Below are 14,515 nucleotides of genomic sequence, written 5' to 3' on the forward strand. Positions count from 1 at the left end.
GGTGGCACGTCTTGGCGTCGGAACATTCTGGTGGATCGTTCCGAGTGGCTCGTGTGTGAAGACGCCATCTGTACCCCAGCGTTGGCACGTCTACTGCTGTACGTGTGGGTGTGGGGCTTCGCTTTGAGCAGAGGACGCCTCTTCATCCAGCCCCACTCTCCTCAGAGACTCGCTGTACTTCCTCCTGCCCAGGCTGACGATGTCCTGGATCTCCTCTGCCAGGTCCCTCCTGCCGCTCTCCTCCATGGCCTCGATCAGCTTTGGCAAGACCCCCGGGCCCGCGCCCTGCTGCCCGCGAGCCCAGTGGAACAGCATGTCCAGGACCAGGCTTCCCAGGTTATCTCTGGGGAGAGAGGGGGCAGACCAATGTGAAATCAGAGGAGAGGGCGAAGACAATCACCCTTTATGGACACTGAGAAACTCGATATGGTTGAAGGTTTGTAGGCTTCGTAGTGTGCCTGTATTTGAGATCTCCCTCTATGCATGGAGTTATAAGTGCAGAATCAATGCTCAGGCTCTACACATGTGTTTGCAAGTATGTAAATCAAATTCTAGACTGTTGATCAAGAACATATAATATACATCCTAACAGTTTCTGCCCTCCACTTAGAGCATGACTCATGAACATCTCACGCGTGAGTATTTCTCTGAGTAAAGGGAAGAGGGGGGAGGGGCATCTGAGCAGCAGTATATATGTGTAATCTCCTGCAGTGTCCCAGATGGCTTAGTGGCAGCTGACAGAAAGAGAGAGAGAAAAAAAAAGATGAAAACAATCAAAATTCTCCACCAGCTCTCTCGCTCTGCTGCTCTGCTGCTCTGCTGCTCTGCTGCTCTGCCTCTCTCTCTCTCTCTCTCTCTCTCTCTCTCTCTCTCTCTCTCTCTCTCTCTCTCTCTCTCTCTCTCTCTCTCTCTCTCTCTCTCTCTCTCTCTCTCTCTCTCTCTCTCTCTCTCTCTCTCTCTCTCTCTCTCTCTCTCTCTCTCTCTCTCTCTCTCTCTCTCTCTCTCTCTCTCTCTCTCTCTCTCTCTCTCTCTCTCTCTCTCTCTCTCTCTCTCTCTCTCTCTCTCTCTCTCTCTCTCTCTCTCCCCACCAGGGTAGAGTCTACAGGCTCCGGGTGTGCTAACACGCATGTGCCCACGCACGGAACGCAGAACACTCATCCATAAATACACACTGAAACAGATGCGGAGACGATTTGCATCTAAATCTCAAGTCCCCTTTGATCAGAAATCCAGCTCCATTCCCCTGCTAAAAGGGAAGCGACGGAAGCATGTTGGTTAAAGCATGTTGTACAGGTTGATGAGCTATATGCAAGTTTGACTTGATTTTCAAGATTAAAATGTTTACTCCTGAAGTGGCACCTTAATCTTACTTGACTTAAGGGTTGACTTGCTGACTAAAGGGTTATCACTCAGTGGAATGTGATGGTTGCGTCATTCAAAATGTGCACATTTGACAGTGACACATCAGTTTAATGCTAGTGACCTATGGCATAATGGAGCAAAAAATATTTGTCATTAAATCGGCATTTTTGAGTTATTGGCCATCTCAGTACAGTACCTGTACTTGTACTGGATGCGGTCTAGCTCCTGGTAGCTTATCCCCAGGTTGATGCCAATAGTGCGCCAGTCCTGTCCTATCTGCAGGGAGATGGCCAGCAGGTTGGCCTCGGTCAGGTAGCCACTCTCGGGGTCTCCCAGATTGAGAGGAGGGTACTGGTAGTCCTCCATGTGGGGCTTCTCCGAGTTCAGAGCCTGAAGTAGAGAGACAGAGAGAAGGGTTGGATCAGTGGGAAGGTCTAATATTTACAGAGATGAACTGACACAGATGGGAAGTGACTGACACAGATGGAGGAAATTAATTGCCCGAGACTGACTCCGTTCTCTGGTCTCTCGTGTTCTGTCTACACAGTATACCCCCTGTGAATTCTTGCAAAATCTCAGTGGCAACATCAGACCAAACTACGTATAGACGTTTATAGAATTCTTCTATATTAGGATAACCAATTGAAACCACTTGAATCACATTACGTGCTTCAAGTCAAATGCAACGCCTTCCAGCTGGGTTGGCACCGGAGTGCTCTTTTCACTCACAGGAAGTCTCAGTGGTAACGTTGCCAGCCATTGGCTATCGTTCCCTTTCCTCTTTCTAGCCACTTCCACAGGAAGATCATTGGGAACCTCCCCTCGATAAAAGGACACCTGTGGAGGAAGGATACCGAGAGTCACAGATGTTTTCACACGCATGTAATGAAAAAACCTTTTCAGTGTTTGGTCTTTTCCATCTTTTTATACACAAAACCGGTGATGTTTTAAAGTGAAAAAAAAAATCCGCTGTGTTTGTTACCTGTCCCCTCACTGGCCCATCATGTCCCTGGGCTGGGCACACATACACTTCTTTAAGGTTCTTCAAGCGGGAGTAGAAAACGAAACACAGACGTCCCTCCACACAGTCTGGCCTGTCTGGAGAGGAAACACGGATCATCAGTGCCTAAAACGTGTCAACTCTGCTGCATAACCTGATTACAGCCCAAGTGAGGGGAACATGGTGCATTAACATCATCTAGGAAAAGAAGGTCAGACCTGCATTCACATCCAGGCCCCTTTCAAAGCCAGCAAAGAACTGCTCCCCCTCCAGCAGGTCGCACAGGTCAGAGGGCTGCGGTCCATCGTACTGGACAGACAGAGACTCCACTCTGCCGTCCACCTGAGGACACGACAAACATGCTCACTCACCTACACATTTACAACGGCTTTTCTGTCTGGACCTTCACTAACGTAGTGGTATACAGTCAAAACGTTCTCCCAGCTCAGCGGGGAATGTTCTGTGTATGCAGCAAAAGGTTGCACATGAATTCGAAAGAAGGAGAAAAGATTGTAGAAGTCTTCTGTTGGATGTTTATCTTTGGTGAACACTGGTTGTGGAGCCACAGGAAAAGGGGGAAGTGTTGATGGGGACATGCCAACTTACTTTGTTAGCAGGGAGACACTGTAGGAGAACTTGTTTAGGGTCGGTTTTCCTCTGCTGAACCAAGAATTGGACTCGAAACTGCTTTAGTCTTTGATAGACTCTCCGTACCACCCCACTAACGCAGCGCTGGGTGGTGTACCATAACCAATACCTACCACAGAATAACACACAGTTTGGATCATTTTTGATAAAACATTTATAACCATGTTTGATTGTGATTCCAGTAGTACATTTGAATTTCTGGATTTTTTTCCCTCAAATTCAGGCACTCACCAGGAAAAGTGTGTGATGTAAAAGATGGCGTAGAGGTGGGTGACACAAAGAGAAGCCTGTGACGTGATGTCTGTCCAGGTGTGGGCGCTGGGGTCTCCGTGTAGCAGATGTAGACAAGCCATGTCCACAGTATGACCTGTGAGGAGAAAGCAGCCATGTTGACAACATGTCCACAGTATGACCTGTGAGGAGAAAGCAGCCATGTTGACAACATGTCCACAGTATGACCTGTGAGGAGAAAGCAGCCATGTTGACAACATGTCCAAACCCATCCTGCTCAGAACAAGGCAAGATCAGGTGAAGCGAGTACCTGTCAGGCCGGAAGGCAGAGGGATCTGCACCTTCACTGGCTGTAGGAAGCCCAAGCTGGGATTCTGAGAGAGGCACAGCAGGGGGCTGACACAGGCCTCGCGGTCTGCAGACAACTCCTGGACCTCGGCCACAGAAACCTGCAACACCTACACACAGCGGCGCTATGACGGGCGACTGGGACTCCACATCTCATTTGAACACATTTGTCCAGTCTGATAGCAGATCCAAGTCCTCTCATTGCAAACATGTGACATCCACATGGTGTGTACATACCTGTAAAGTGATGACTCGGGTCTGTAGTGTGGAGTCAGGGGGGAAGTGCAGTTTCACTCCGGGGTCCGAGCTTGACACCAGAAGCGCCCCCTGTGGAGTGAGGGAGCAGCTGTCCCTCACTGGCCGAGACACAGCCACAAACCAGGAGAAGTGAGTCACGGAGCAGCAGGCCAGCTACAGGACAAACATGAACACACAGAACGATCCTCAGTCAGTAGAAACATTGATCACAACTAATATTTCTTTGGCTGTCAGGAAAAATACCCCCAACACAATTCAGTAACCTGGAAGTGCTATAAAAACAGTTTTTAACGGATTCCCACACCTTTAAACCAAAGCATTTCCATCACATATCCATGACTAGAAACCCCATTTCCATGGCGTTTCTTATATTTCTGTAAGTTAGCATTAAAATATGGCATGAGTCATATCAATCGATCAAGTCAATGAGCTACCCTGGCAGGGCGACCTCCAGGGTGCCTGCTGTGGTTTTGACTTCCCCTCCTAGTCAACGTGGGTAGTGTGCTCCATGACTGTCCGTCAAACCTGCGCACTACCACCTCCCGTCTCCTTGCACCATGGTAAGGCACACACACCTCCACAGGCTGAAGAAGCAATGCGTGAGGAGAGGGTAATAGATGGGGTTAATATAGTTTAAAGCCAAATTGAGCTGACTCGACCTGATGTATTTATGATAATCCTGTTTTTGTACCTTCAAAAATGTAATTCCATGGGGGACAAGTTCAAGTGGACGACTCAACAGGAAGTCATGCTCCTCTAGCCACACCCACTTCCTGTCTGGCCGTTTCTCAGCCCACTTCAGTCTGGTGTTCTTCACCAGGCACCCTGGGGGGAACAGCAGCTCTCCCGCACCAGGGAGGAACACATGAAGGCCAGCAGACGACACACAGAAACTGGGGAATAAAGAGAATAAACACTGTAAAATACTAACCACAGAAGAAGAACATGTTTAAAAATTCTGAGTAAAAATATAACTATACCTGTGCTGGTCAAATCCAAGGTGCAACTCCGGAATGCTTGTTTCAGCACATTCTACAAGGAAGATAACCACACAATCAGCAAATTGTGATAAAACAGGTTTGAGAACGAATGAATTTATCAGTACTCGCCAGCTGCAGGTGGGAGTGGAGGAGGGGTCGGAGGGCTCCCGATGGGGTTGTTGCGTACATCCATCTCAAGCAGGGGCAGAGAGGTGAGGCACTGTGGAATAACACGGAGATCATTGCTATGGATGACCAGCTCCCTGAGACACTTGAGGGAACCTTGGTGACAAAAGAGAACAGAGGAACTGTAAAACAATCGTTTCAAAGACATTGTGAGGGAGATGTTTGACTAAATCCTCGGTCAAAATGCTCAAAAGATATATCTAACACATTTGTATAAGTTTACATACAACACTACTGCAGACTTCACCCTCCATCTTTACACTGCACCCTTACCCATGGTCTCTGGTAGTCGCTTTAGATTGTTGTGTGACAACTGTAATTTGACCAGCGCTTCCAGTGCACCAATTTGTTCAGGTAGACTCTGTAGGAAATTGTAAGAAAGGTCCAGATTCTGCAGGGTTTTCAACTGTCCCAGACTCTGTGGGACAGACACTAACTGGTTCCCCAACAGGGTGAGGTAGCTGAGGGATGACAGCTTGCCAATATCAGGAGGCAAAGTTGTGAGTTGATTGTGAGAGAGAAGCAAGGAGGAGAGATGGGGCAGGGACACAAGGCACAGGGGAAAGGAGGAGAGAGTATTAAAGGAGAGATCCAGGTGTTTGAGAAGGGAGAGCGAGGTCAAGGAGCTGGGAAGAGCTGTGAGAAGGCCAGGGAGCGGGCTGCCATGAGCGTCACATAAACGGTGGCCTTGGTAGACAAGAAACGCCAAGAAGAGGCAGAGATTGGGGCCAAGCAGGAAATATGAGCGACAACAGAGACAGAAAACACAAAAGAAAAAAGGTTAACATCCATCACTACCAATTAGAACTTGAAAACAGTAGATTTTTTTACACTGTGTGTAACTTGTTTTATCAATTAATAAACAAGTCTGTTTAAAGGCATTGTAGAGGTTACAATGTCACCGTAGCATTGAACAATGGGTGTGGCTCAGTACCTCGGATGGCAAGAGAATGGAGTTGAGTAAGGTGGGGTAGGACCTCCAGAGCTCCATCCAGCCCTGCCTTGTCCTCTGACCCCAGTCTGAGGTACTGCACCCCCCTCAGATGACCTGGCAGGTTCCTCCAGAGTACCTGTAGCACAGCTGCCCCCCCTTTGTACACATCGAGGGTCAACCTGGTGTCGGTCAGCACTGCAGAGAGCTCCACATATGGGGGCAGGGGAGGTGTCAGAGATGGCACAGGTGAAGTATAGGGGGATGGCGAGGAGGTTGAGGGAGTGGCACTGATGGAGGGAGGGGAATGGTTTGAAACCGAGGGCGCCCAGGTGTCCGTGAGGCTAAGTGATGGAGAGATAGCAAGCGGAATGATGACAGGAGCCTCGGCTTGTCGGTCCGAATCTCTCAGACTGAATCTCATCGAATCTTCAAAGATTCTTTCCGTTTTATTTCCTACTTTCTCACCAGTATGTTTATTATCCAGAGTGCCGTCTTCTTCTTCATTTGATAATCTTTTTAGGAGCTGGGGGTGGAATGTTGTACCTATCTGGTCACAAGGAAGGGCTGATCCTATCCCTTGTTCCCGCCATCCTGTCTCCATCCTCTCATCGCGTCTCAGGTCTGTTTCTTCTCTTTTCTTCATCTCTCAACCGGTCGTCTCGTCGGTCTATCTCGATTCGATTCAGTTTACGTTTAACAGTCAAAGCAATATTGGAACATCTATAATCCCTCTCGTTGTTGTCTCTACATGCCTTGATGTCAAATGTCAGGCTGTCAATTTTCTGGAAACACATGCTGTGCTGTTGTTGGGCATGACGAGACATGAGTTATGGTCCGGGTGGAGCAGGCAAGTGTAAATTGCCTGTATGCTTGGAGGTAATTTAAAGTGTCTATGTTACATTTGAACAAACTAGGATATAGGTCTACTATTTACTTATCTAAATAACCATGTAATTTTCTTATTCAATTTCAATTTTTTCTTAGGTTCCTATCACAGTAGTTGACTTAGTTAGCTAGTCAGCTATTACATTAGCTAGCTAAAAACACCGTCCAAACATTTTAAGCAGTGAACTAAGTGACTGTGAAGTCCCTGTACCTTCAATCAAAAACCGACGTTTTCAATGTGTATCCTTTAATCATAAAAATGGTCTATCCTATATCAATGACATGGAGCTAGTAGCATGATCTGAATAACGTAGTGTAGTTCCGCTGTCAATCTCTTGAGTTTTCGTCTGCTACTGATAGACCCCGCGAAAGTTTCAATTCAGGGCGGGACAGTAAGTCTTAAAGGCGCAGCAACATCAATCGTTGCACATTGTTTGCAATTGTCGTTAAAATCTGCCTCAGTCTTAGTAATAAAATACCTCAAACTATAATTTCTGGAAATAATTAAATCCCAAACCTACCTAGCAGGGCTGGCTGTGCATAAGGTGGCACTATCCAATTATTTACCATTTTCTTTCGAGCAGGGCCTGCCTGGTCTAGTAATTCTGAAATCATGTTACATAAACTGCAATATTATTACCGTTTCCAAACTCAGTGTAGTTGATTTCTGAATACTAGGGTTAGGATTAGGGTTTGTAGCCTAATACGGTTGGCTAATACTTTATGTATGACGTTAAGTGAAAACTTGTCTTCCTGGGACATTATAATAATAACTGAGGAACACAGTTAAAGTTTGAAATTTGAATTTGAAATCCGTTATTTCCCATGTTTAAAGCTATTCTTTTTTAGAGACAGCCTTATCTTGCTTTCTATAGGAAGAAATTACGTGTTTCTGGCCTATTGATCACTGTTCAAGTCTTGTGAGGAGGACTTTTATCTGAAAAACAACACTTATCTTTGTCCGAGTTTTAGATCTATAAACACTGCATAAATACCATGTCCAACCCGGTTGTTCTTTTCTGTGTTGTTTTTGTTTTCCCAGGTTTCTCACATCATAACTTTTGAATTAACAGTTATACAGGGTTAACATGTACATATTTGTGGTCACGGGGTTACTGTGTCTTCGAGGTCACTTCTGCAAAATAGAAATTGAATCATTGGAGCATTATTATGATTCATTTCACAATAGGAAATCCTCTTGCAATAGTTATAAATGCTATTGGCAGCAATTAATTCTGTGAAGAGTTTTAAAATAAATGTCCCCAAACAAGCCATTTGAGGATTGCTGGCGTGTGTACTCTTGTGGTAGGTTATGTGGAACAGATCCAGAGATTGAACTCGAAATTGAAGTAAATAGGCTACTGCTTGCATGAACATTGCCATAACCACGCCATAAGTTACTATAGTAATTCAAATGACCATAGTGATTTTTTATGTTTTAGCTCACTTTAAAACCCAATTGCATATAAGCACAGTGTTCAAATTCAGAGGGAGAGGAGGTCCTTGTGCTTGGGAATCCCGTAGGCTACTATTGCTTTTATTCTACCATCAATCAGGATGACAAACACGATATTCATAAATATGCTAATCAAATGAAAAATAATTATGAGGTTCATTGAATTTTAAATAACCCCTCTTATTCAGATATTTCTAACTTTGCCAAATTAGTCATTTTGATAGCCTAGAGATGTTTATAAAAGTACGGCGTCTGTTGCCTTTTGATTGTTTCACCAAAAATGTCTCTTACATATTGAATTTAGTATTTTCAGGAAGACAGGATAGGATATCCCGATGTCCTCAACCTTACGATAACGTGTGCGGGTAGAACTGATAAGGGTCGAATAGTTCACTAACAACATCGACGATAGGACGGGAGTTTCAGACATAAAGATTGTGATTGGACACATGGACTTTTACATCATACCCTGAGGAACGTACCTCCTCCCTCTGTGTCAACAAATGCCACAGCAGAAAGTGACATGGACAGAAGTTAGCAGATTTAGAGACTCGGTTCTGACTGATTTCGTATTCCGTATTTGTCATCAGCAGTATAGTTAGCTGCATTCATTAGCTAAAGAACAAAGACAGGACAACAAAAACGCTACAATTAGTATGTCCATCGACGAGGAAGCTAGCTAGTTTGAGCTAACAATACCGCCACCACAACAACAAGAAGTTGAAGTGGTTACCCACCTTCAATCATCAATATGGACACAGACAACGAATGAACTAAAAGTGGACATCAAGCAAATAATTCAGGACCTTTATAAATGCCTGACATCAATAGCTATTTAACTACATAGCTAATTGCGAAGCTTTGTGTGCTTCGTTCAGACCTGAATCGATTGTTGTTTTTAAACTATGTTTCCTTTGGATTCGCCATGGAACATCTCCTTTGCTGGTTGTGGTTTCTTGGGTATCTACCACATAGGAGTTGCCAGTTGTCTTCTTGAACAGGCTCCCTTTTTAGTGGCAAATGCCCGGCATATCTATGGGGCATCCGCCGGTGCACTTACAGCTTCTGCGCTGGTTAGCGGAGCATGTTTAGGTAAGGTCTCACTTTCGGTTCTTTGTCTACCGCAAATACCACCAAATGACTTGTGTTGACTCGCGATATGCTCTTTTGTTGTTGTTGAACGCATGCCCCCAAATATTATTATTATCTGTCAGTTGTTGTCAGTCGTCAATTGTCAGTTGGCAACTCTTGTGTCTCAGGTGAAGCAGGTGCCAACATCATTGATGTTGCAAAGGAGGCAAGGAAACGTTTCCTTGGGCCCATGCATCCCTCCTTCAACCTGATGAAGATTATGCGTGTCATGCTGTACCGTACACTGGCCCCTGATGCTCACCACAAGGCCACAGGTCGGTTGGGAATCTCCCTCACACGAGTGTCAGACGGAGAGAATGTTCTGGTGTCCCAGTTCAACAGCAAGGAGGAGCTTGTGCAGGTGAGTGTTTCTCACAGTGGTCACCAATTAACAAACTAGGTTGATGCTTGAAGCTTTCACAAACAACCTTAAGAATTAGACACAGCTGTTACTGCAGATCCATAAGATCTATTGGCGTTCTACTTCACATGGTGTCTGTCTTTGGAATCAGGCATGTGTATGCAGTGCCTACATCCCTGTGTACTGTGGCCTTATCCCTCCTACACTACAGGGTGTGGTAAGTAAACAAACATATTTACATTTAGCATGTGTCCTGTGTATGTTTGTTAGTGAGTAAAGGTTCCAAAGAATTCGTAAAAAAAGAGATACCGGCAAAAATACCAGCGAGGTCAATTGGAGAGCTGTAGATAATGAGTAGACGTTGAAAATCTATTCAGTGGTCTTCAAAATGACATTTACAAAAACATGTCATAGGCAACTCCTCACAATATTATTACTCAACTAGTATTGGAAGTGTGCTGACCTTTCATCTGGTTCCCTGTTTTTTCCTTGTATTGTTTTTGTTATGTTGCTCTTGGCACTGAGTTTTCAGTTTTCCTCCCTTCATCACTCCTCCTCAGGAATGTGTTCTTCTTTTTTTAACTCTTGGGTAGTAGCGACACGATTGGTTAAATGTTTTCTGTTTTCTAATCTAAAGGAAATTCAACATTGTTTAGATAGTTTTAGAATGTAATCATACAAGTCATATTATATAGGTATACCAAAATATCCTAGACGTCTCACCGCATAAAGAAATAGACTGGACCTGTGGCACACAAGTGCATGCGTGGGTGAATTCATTTTCAAGTGACAATGCTAGATGGCATTTAAAGGTTTGCCTTTCCTCTCTTGTGTGTCCGTCAGTTTCTGAATAAACCCCAAATTAAGATACATCTGTCTGATAACACAGATCCTCCAGGGTAGATTTAGGATCATTTAATGGATTTCAGTTGACTGAAGTTGTGGTACTATAGTTTATTACGGATCCTTCCTGTCTCTCACTTTTTCTCTATTTCTCTCACTGACTGTCTGCCCATTGACACATAATAAAAGGGGGTCAGATGGCTGAACGGATAGGGAATCAGGCTTTTAAACAAGAGGTTGCTGGTTCGATTTCTGGCCGTGTCAAATTACGTTGTGTCCTTGGGCAAGGCACTTCACCCTACTTGCCTCGGGGGGGAATGTCCCTGTACTTACTGTAAGTCGCTCTGGATAAGAGTGTCTGCTAAATGACTAAATGTAATTCTATTTCAGCGGTATGTGGATGGTGGGATTTCAGATAACCTGCCCCAATATGAGCTGAAGAACACCATCACAGTGTCACCCTTCTCCGGAGAGAGTGACATCTGCCCTTGTGACTCTTCCACCAACATGCATGAGCTCCGCTTCACTAACACCAGCATCCAGTTCACCCTCACCAACCTCTACAGGGTCTCCCGAGCTCTCTTTCCCCCCGACCCAATGGTAGGTATTAGTGTATTAAAGGTTTGGTATACTGCATTGAACATTGTATATTATCTGTCAATTATCTGTATATTTAGGAAGTTTATTTAGGAGGTTTACTATTTTAACTCATCATAGATGTAATCCATGTTCTGTGTACATATGTTATGTTATGCCAGGTTGCTTTGCGTTGTCTTGTCCTAAGAATTTCAGTGCCCAGTCTGACCTTGTGTTGTTCTGTGCATCTGACAATAAAAGACTTGATCTAGGTCACCAGCACTCAAACACATGCTTAAGTACAATTCCAAAATGTATGAACTAAATGTCAATGTGTGTGTTTTTCTAGGTTATGAAGGCCATGTGCAAGCAAGGATATAAGGATGCTCTTCACTTTCTAAAGAAAAACGGTATGAGAGAGATCGTATGTTTGTTATCTCTAAAGCTTTTCATTTAAAGTCGTTTTCTTTCTCTGGTGAGATAAGAACATACTTGTGTATAGCCCAATTCTTTGTGTTGTAATATATTTAAATAACTGGTGTCCCCAGATATACCCATAAAGGTTTTCAATTTCGACATGGCTGACTTTGCATTAATTTGTAGATAATAGAAGATTTCACAGAGTAGCTGGAATTACTTTTCTGACTCTGCTTTGGAACACAATGTTACAGTTTTACATTGCTACACTAGTAAACATTAGTATGGTTGGATAAGATTTAAAACTCATCAGATTTACAAGCTCTCAAAATATCCATGGGGAAAATGATAAGGCTTTTGCTGCCCCCATAAGGTCGCTCAGCATTTGTTGTTTTGTCATCCTACGCTCTGTAATTGAAACGAATGGGTGGGGAAAATTCAGTTGAAATGTTTTGTTCATAAACAAATGCAATGTAGATAATAAGAGACAAAATGGCTTTTGTTTAAAGGACTGCTGAACTACCAGGGACCTCAGAGAGCCCTACTGGGCAGTAGGGAGGAAGGGGAGAACTGGGCAGATAACGAGGTGGAGGGGAAGCCACGTGTAGAGTGTGTCATCACCAAGGATGGAGCTGTAATGGTCCAATCACGTCCCAGCAAAGAAAACCGTATCATTGAAAAGCTGCCGCCTCGAGTACACAAAGGTACGGGAGAGAAAATAACCTCCAAGGTGGAGAAACCCCCCCAAAAAAGAAACGTCGATCGTAAATACCTTTTGGGAATATTTGGAGTTAGTGCTTTCTTTGTCTCCCTCTACAGCATTGGTGGAGGCATGCAAGGAGAAAAAGAGCTATGTGCAGTCACTAAGCAACCTGCTGCCTGTCAGACTGGCCTCTGCGATGATGCTTCCTTATACGCTTCCTCTGGAGTCTGCACTGTCCATGACTGTGAGGTAAGACAGCCATCTTTGATGCTGCTTTGATACTGCAGTAGCTCCACTTGTTTGTTACTTCAAGGAAGATATACATTTTAGGCGGTGAGCATTTCAATCATGACCTTCACTCTCAAAAGACAATTTAGATTTACAGTTTGGAGGGTGTGGTGAGTCTGTGGTAGTCGTAAATATGTGGCATGGAATGAAAATGATTGTGTGTAATGACGTCTTGTCCTATCCACAAGACTCTTAGAATGGATGCCGGATGTGCAGGAAGATGTTGGCTGGATTGGAGGGCAGACGGTTAAAATGGTTCAGTGTGTTATGCGTCAGGCCTCTAAAAGTGTCTCTCAGCGCATATCTGCCAGGTGAGATAAACCACAGGTTTCCGACTCACACCTAGACTCTTTGACATTCTCACTGTGGTCCCTGATGTGTAGGACTCCTAGTGTGAAAATATGTCTCCAGAGAGGTAAGCTTTTTCTGCTTCTTGTTTTTGATGACCATAGGTTTTCCTACCAGCTGGAGCTACGGCACTGTCAGTCTCTCCCGAACCCGATCAGACGTAACAGCATCCTGCCAAACTGGGTGTGTGACAACAGCCCCACAATGCAGGATGTCTTCATGCGACTGGACCAGTTTCAGAGGCAGCTGCTGCCCCGCGCCTTCAGCGTCAACATGGACCTGAAGGGCTCCTTTTACACTGGATCCATCCCACCGGTCAATAACTCTCTTTCACCCTCACACTCCCAAGAGGGCCTGGTCATGCACGAGATCAGCCAGAACTCTCCAGAAGAACCTGCCTCACCAGGGGTTATCGACAGGTCTTAGGAGACCACGTTAACCTGCCGCAGGAAGACCCTGAAACTGGGCCAATGGAACTCCCATTTCAGCATCCCTTAATAGCCCCTTAATTTAAAGTTATTTTATGCATTTATTGAGATTGTGTCCTCACTCCAAAGAACCAAACTGGCTAGGATGGCTGGCTTTTGCAGTTTTTACTATTTCTTAATTTGATCAATTACTTTTCTCTAATGCAGAGAAACAAAAAGCATTACAGCTATAATAAGTCTGTATTGCAGGCCATGTTATACATACAGTAAACTAAATGCATTTCATTACAGCACAATACATGATGAGGAAGCTCAAGGGCAGATTCCTTCATCCAGCCAAACCTTTGCCTTGTGGTCACCTCCCATGCCCTCAGATATAAAAAGTACTTTACTTAATCTGAAAGTGAAAGTGAATCATTATATTTTAATTAAAACTCAATGGGGTAAAGATCACCACTGGCATGTTGTGCTGACTTAAGTGTCTGTTAACAAGGCATAAAATGTGGCAAGACCAGTTCTTCAAATTGCTGCTACAGTATAGTTATCAGCTCTAACCCAGGTTAACTGTCTGCTGCCTATTGCATAAGGGTGCCAGAGGCCAATAGCAAAGAAAATAAAGAACAGAAATGGAGATACTGTGAATCTGTAAGGTGATGACAAGGTGGGTTTCCAAATATAATCATGCCAATCTAGTGCCAATGCAGTATTGAAAATAGGTAGTTTCTTTGGTCATAATGCCTCAGAAAAGTTTTATTGTATCAATTGATATAGGCTTTACATAAGGCCTGCCTTATGTTAAAAGACTATCTTGCTTTTGAAAATGACAATTTAGACTTTGAACACTATTGATTTAATTTAAGATTTTTGTGCATAATGACAATTGAATCATTATTATGATACATTTTCGCAATAATCCAGCTTGCAAATCAGGTTTTAGAGAGGTTAAAATCAATGAGAAATAATATTCAGGGTTTTTTGAATATATAATTCCGATTGCATTGGAATCTTAACAGGAACTTTTACTATAATGTACAGTAGGCCTATTAGTCGAATGAGAATCATTTATTACGACCTGCTCAAATGATATGAAGTGCCTTTATTTCTGCACATTTAAGTCACTGAAAATAAAATG

General features: G+C 44.0%; 2 protein-coding genes across 2 annotated transcripts; one reads left to right on the forward strand and one right to left on the reverse strand.

Moving 5' to 3' along the window:
• Positions 1-90: 90 nt before the first annotated feature.
• On the reverse strand, positions 91-8,644 carry pidd1 (p53-induced death domain protein 1). The gene is made up of 14 exons (XM_047033536.1): positions 5,948-8,644; positions 5,287-5,700; positions 4,957-5,109; positions 4,828-4,879; positions 4,539-4,740; positions 4,282-4,431; positions 3,827-4,000; positions 3,552-3,699; positions 3,378-3,469; positions 2,581-2,704; positions 2,345-2,460; positions 2,029-2,199; positions 1,559-1,752; positions 91-343 (listed from the first exon to the last, which is right to left on the reverse strand). The coding sequence occupies exons 1-14, from the start codon at positions 6,588-6,590 to the stop codon at positions 91-93; spliced, it is 2,886 nt and encodes a 961-aa protein (XP_046889492.1). The 5' UTR covers positions 6,591-8,644.
• Positions 8,645-8,753: 109 nt separating this feature from the next.
• pnpla2 (patatin-like phospholipase domain containing 2) lies at positions 8,754-13,988 on the forward strand. The gene is made up of 9 exons (XM_047034617.1): positions 8,754-9,380; positions 9,548-9,780; positions 9,932-9,997; positions 11,014-11,223; positions 11,549-11,609; positions 12,126-12,320; positions 12,436-12,568; positions 12,796-12,918; positions 13,060-13,988. Exons 1-9 carry the CDS (start codon positions 9,194-9,196, stop codon positions 13,379-13,381), a joined length of 1,530 nt encoding a protein of 509 aa, XP_046890573.1. The 5' UTR covers positions 8,754-9,193; the 3' UTR covers positions 13,382-13,988.
• Positions 13,989-14,515: the final 527 nt, after the last annotated feature.

The sequence above is a fragment of the Hypomesus transpacificus genome, chromosome 14 (assembly GCF_021917145.1).
Source record: "Hypomesus transpacificus isolate Combined female chromosome 14, fHypTra1, whole genome shotgun sequence".
Lineage (NCBI taxonomy): Eukaryota > Metazoa > Chordata > Actinopteri > Osmeriformes > Osmeridae > Hypomesus > Hypomesus transpacificus.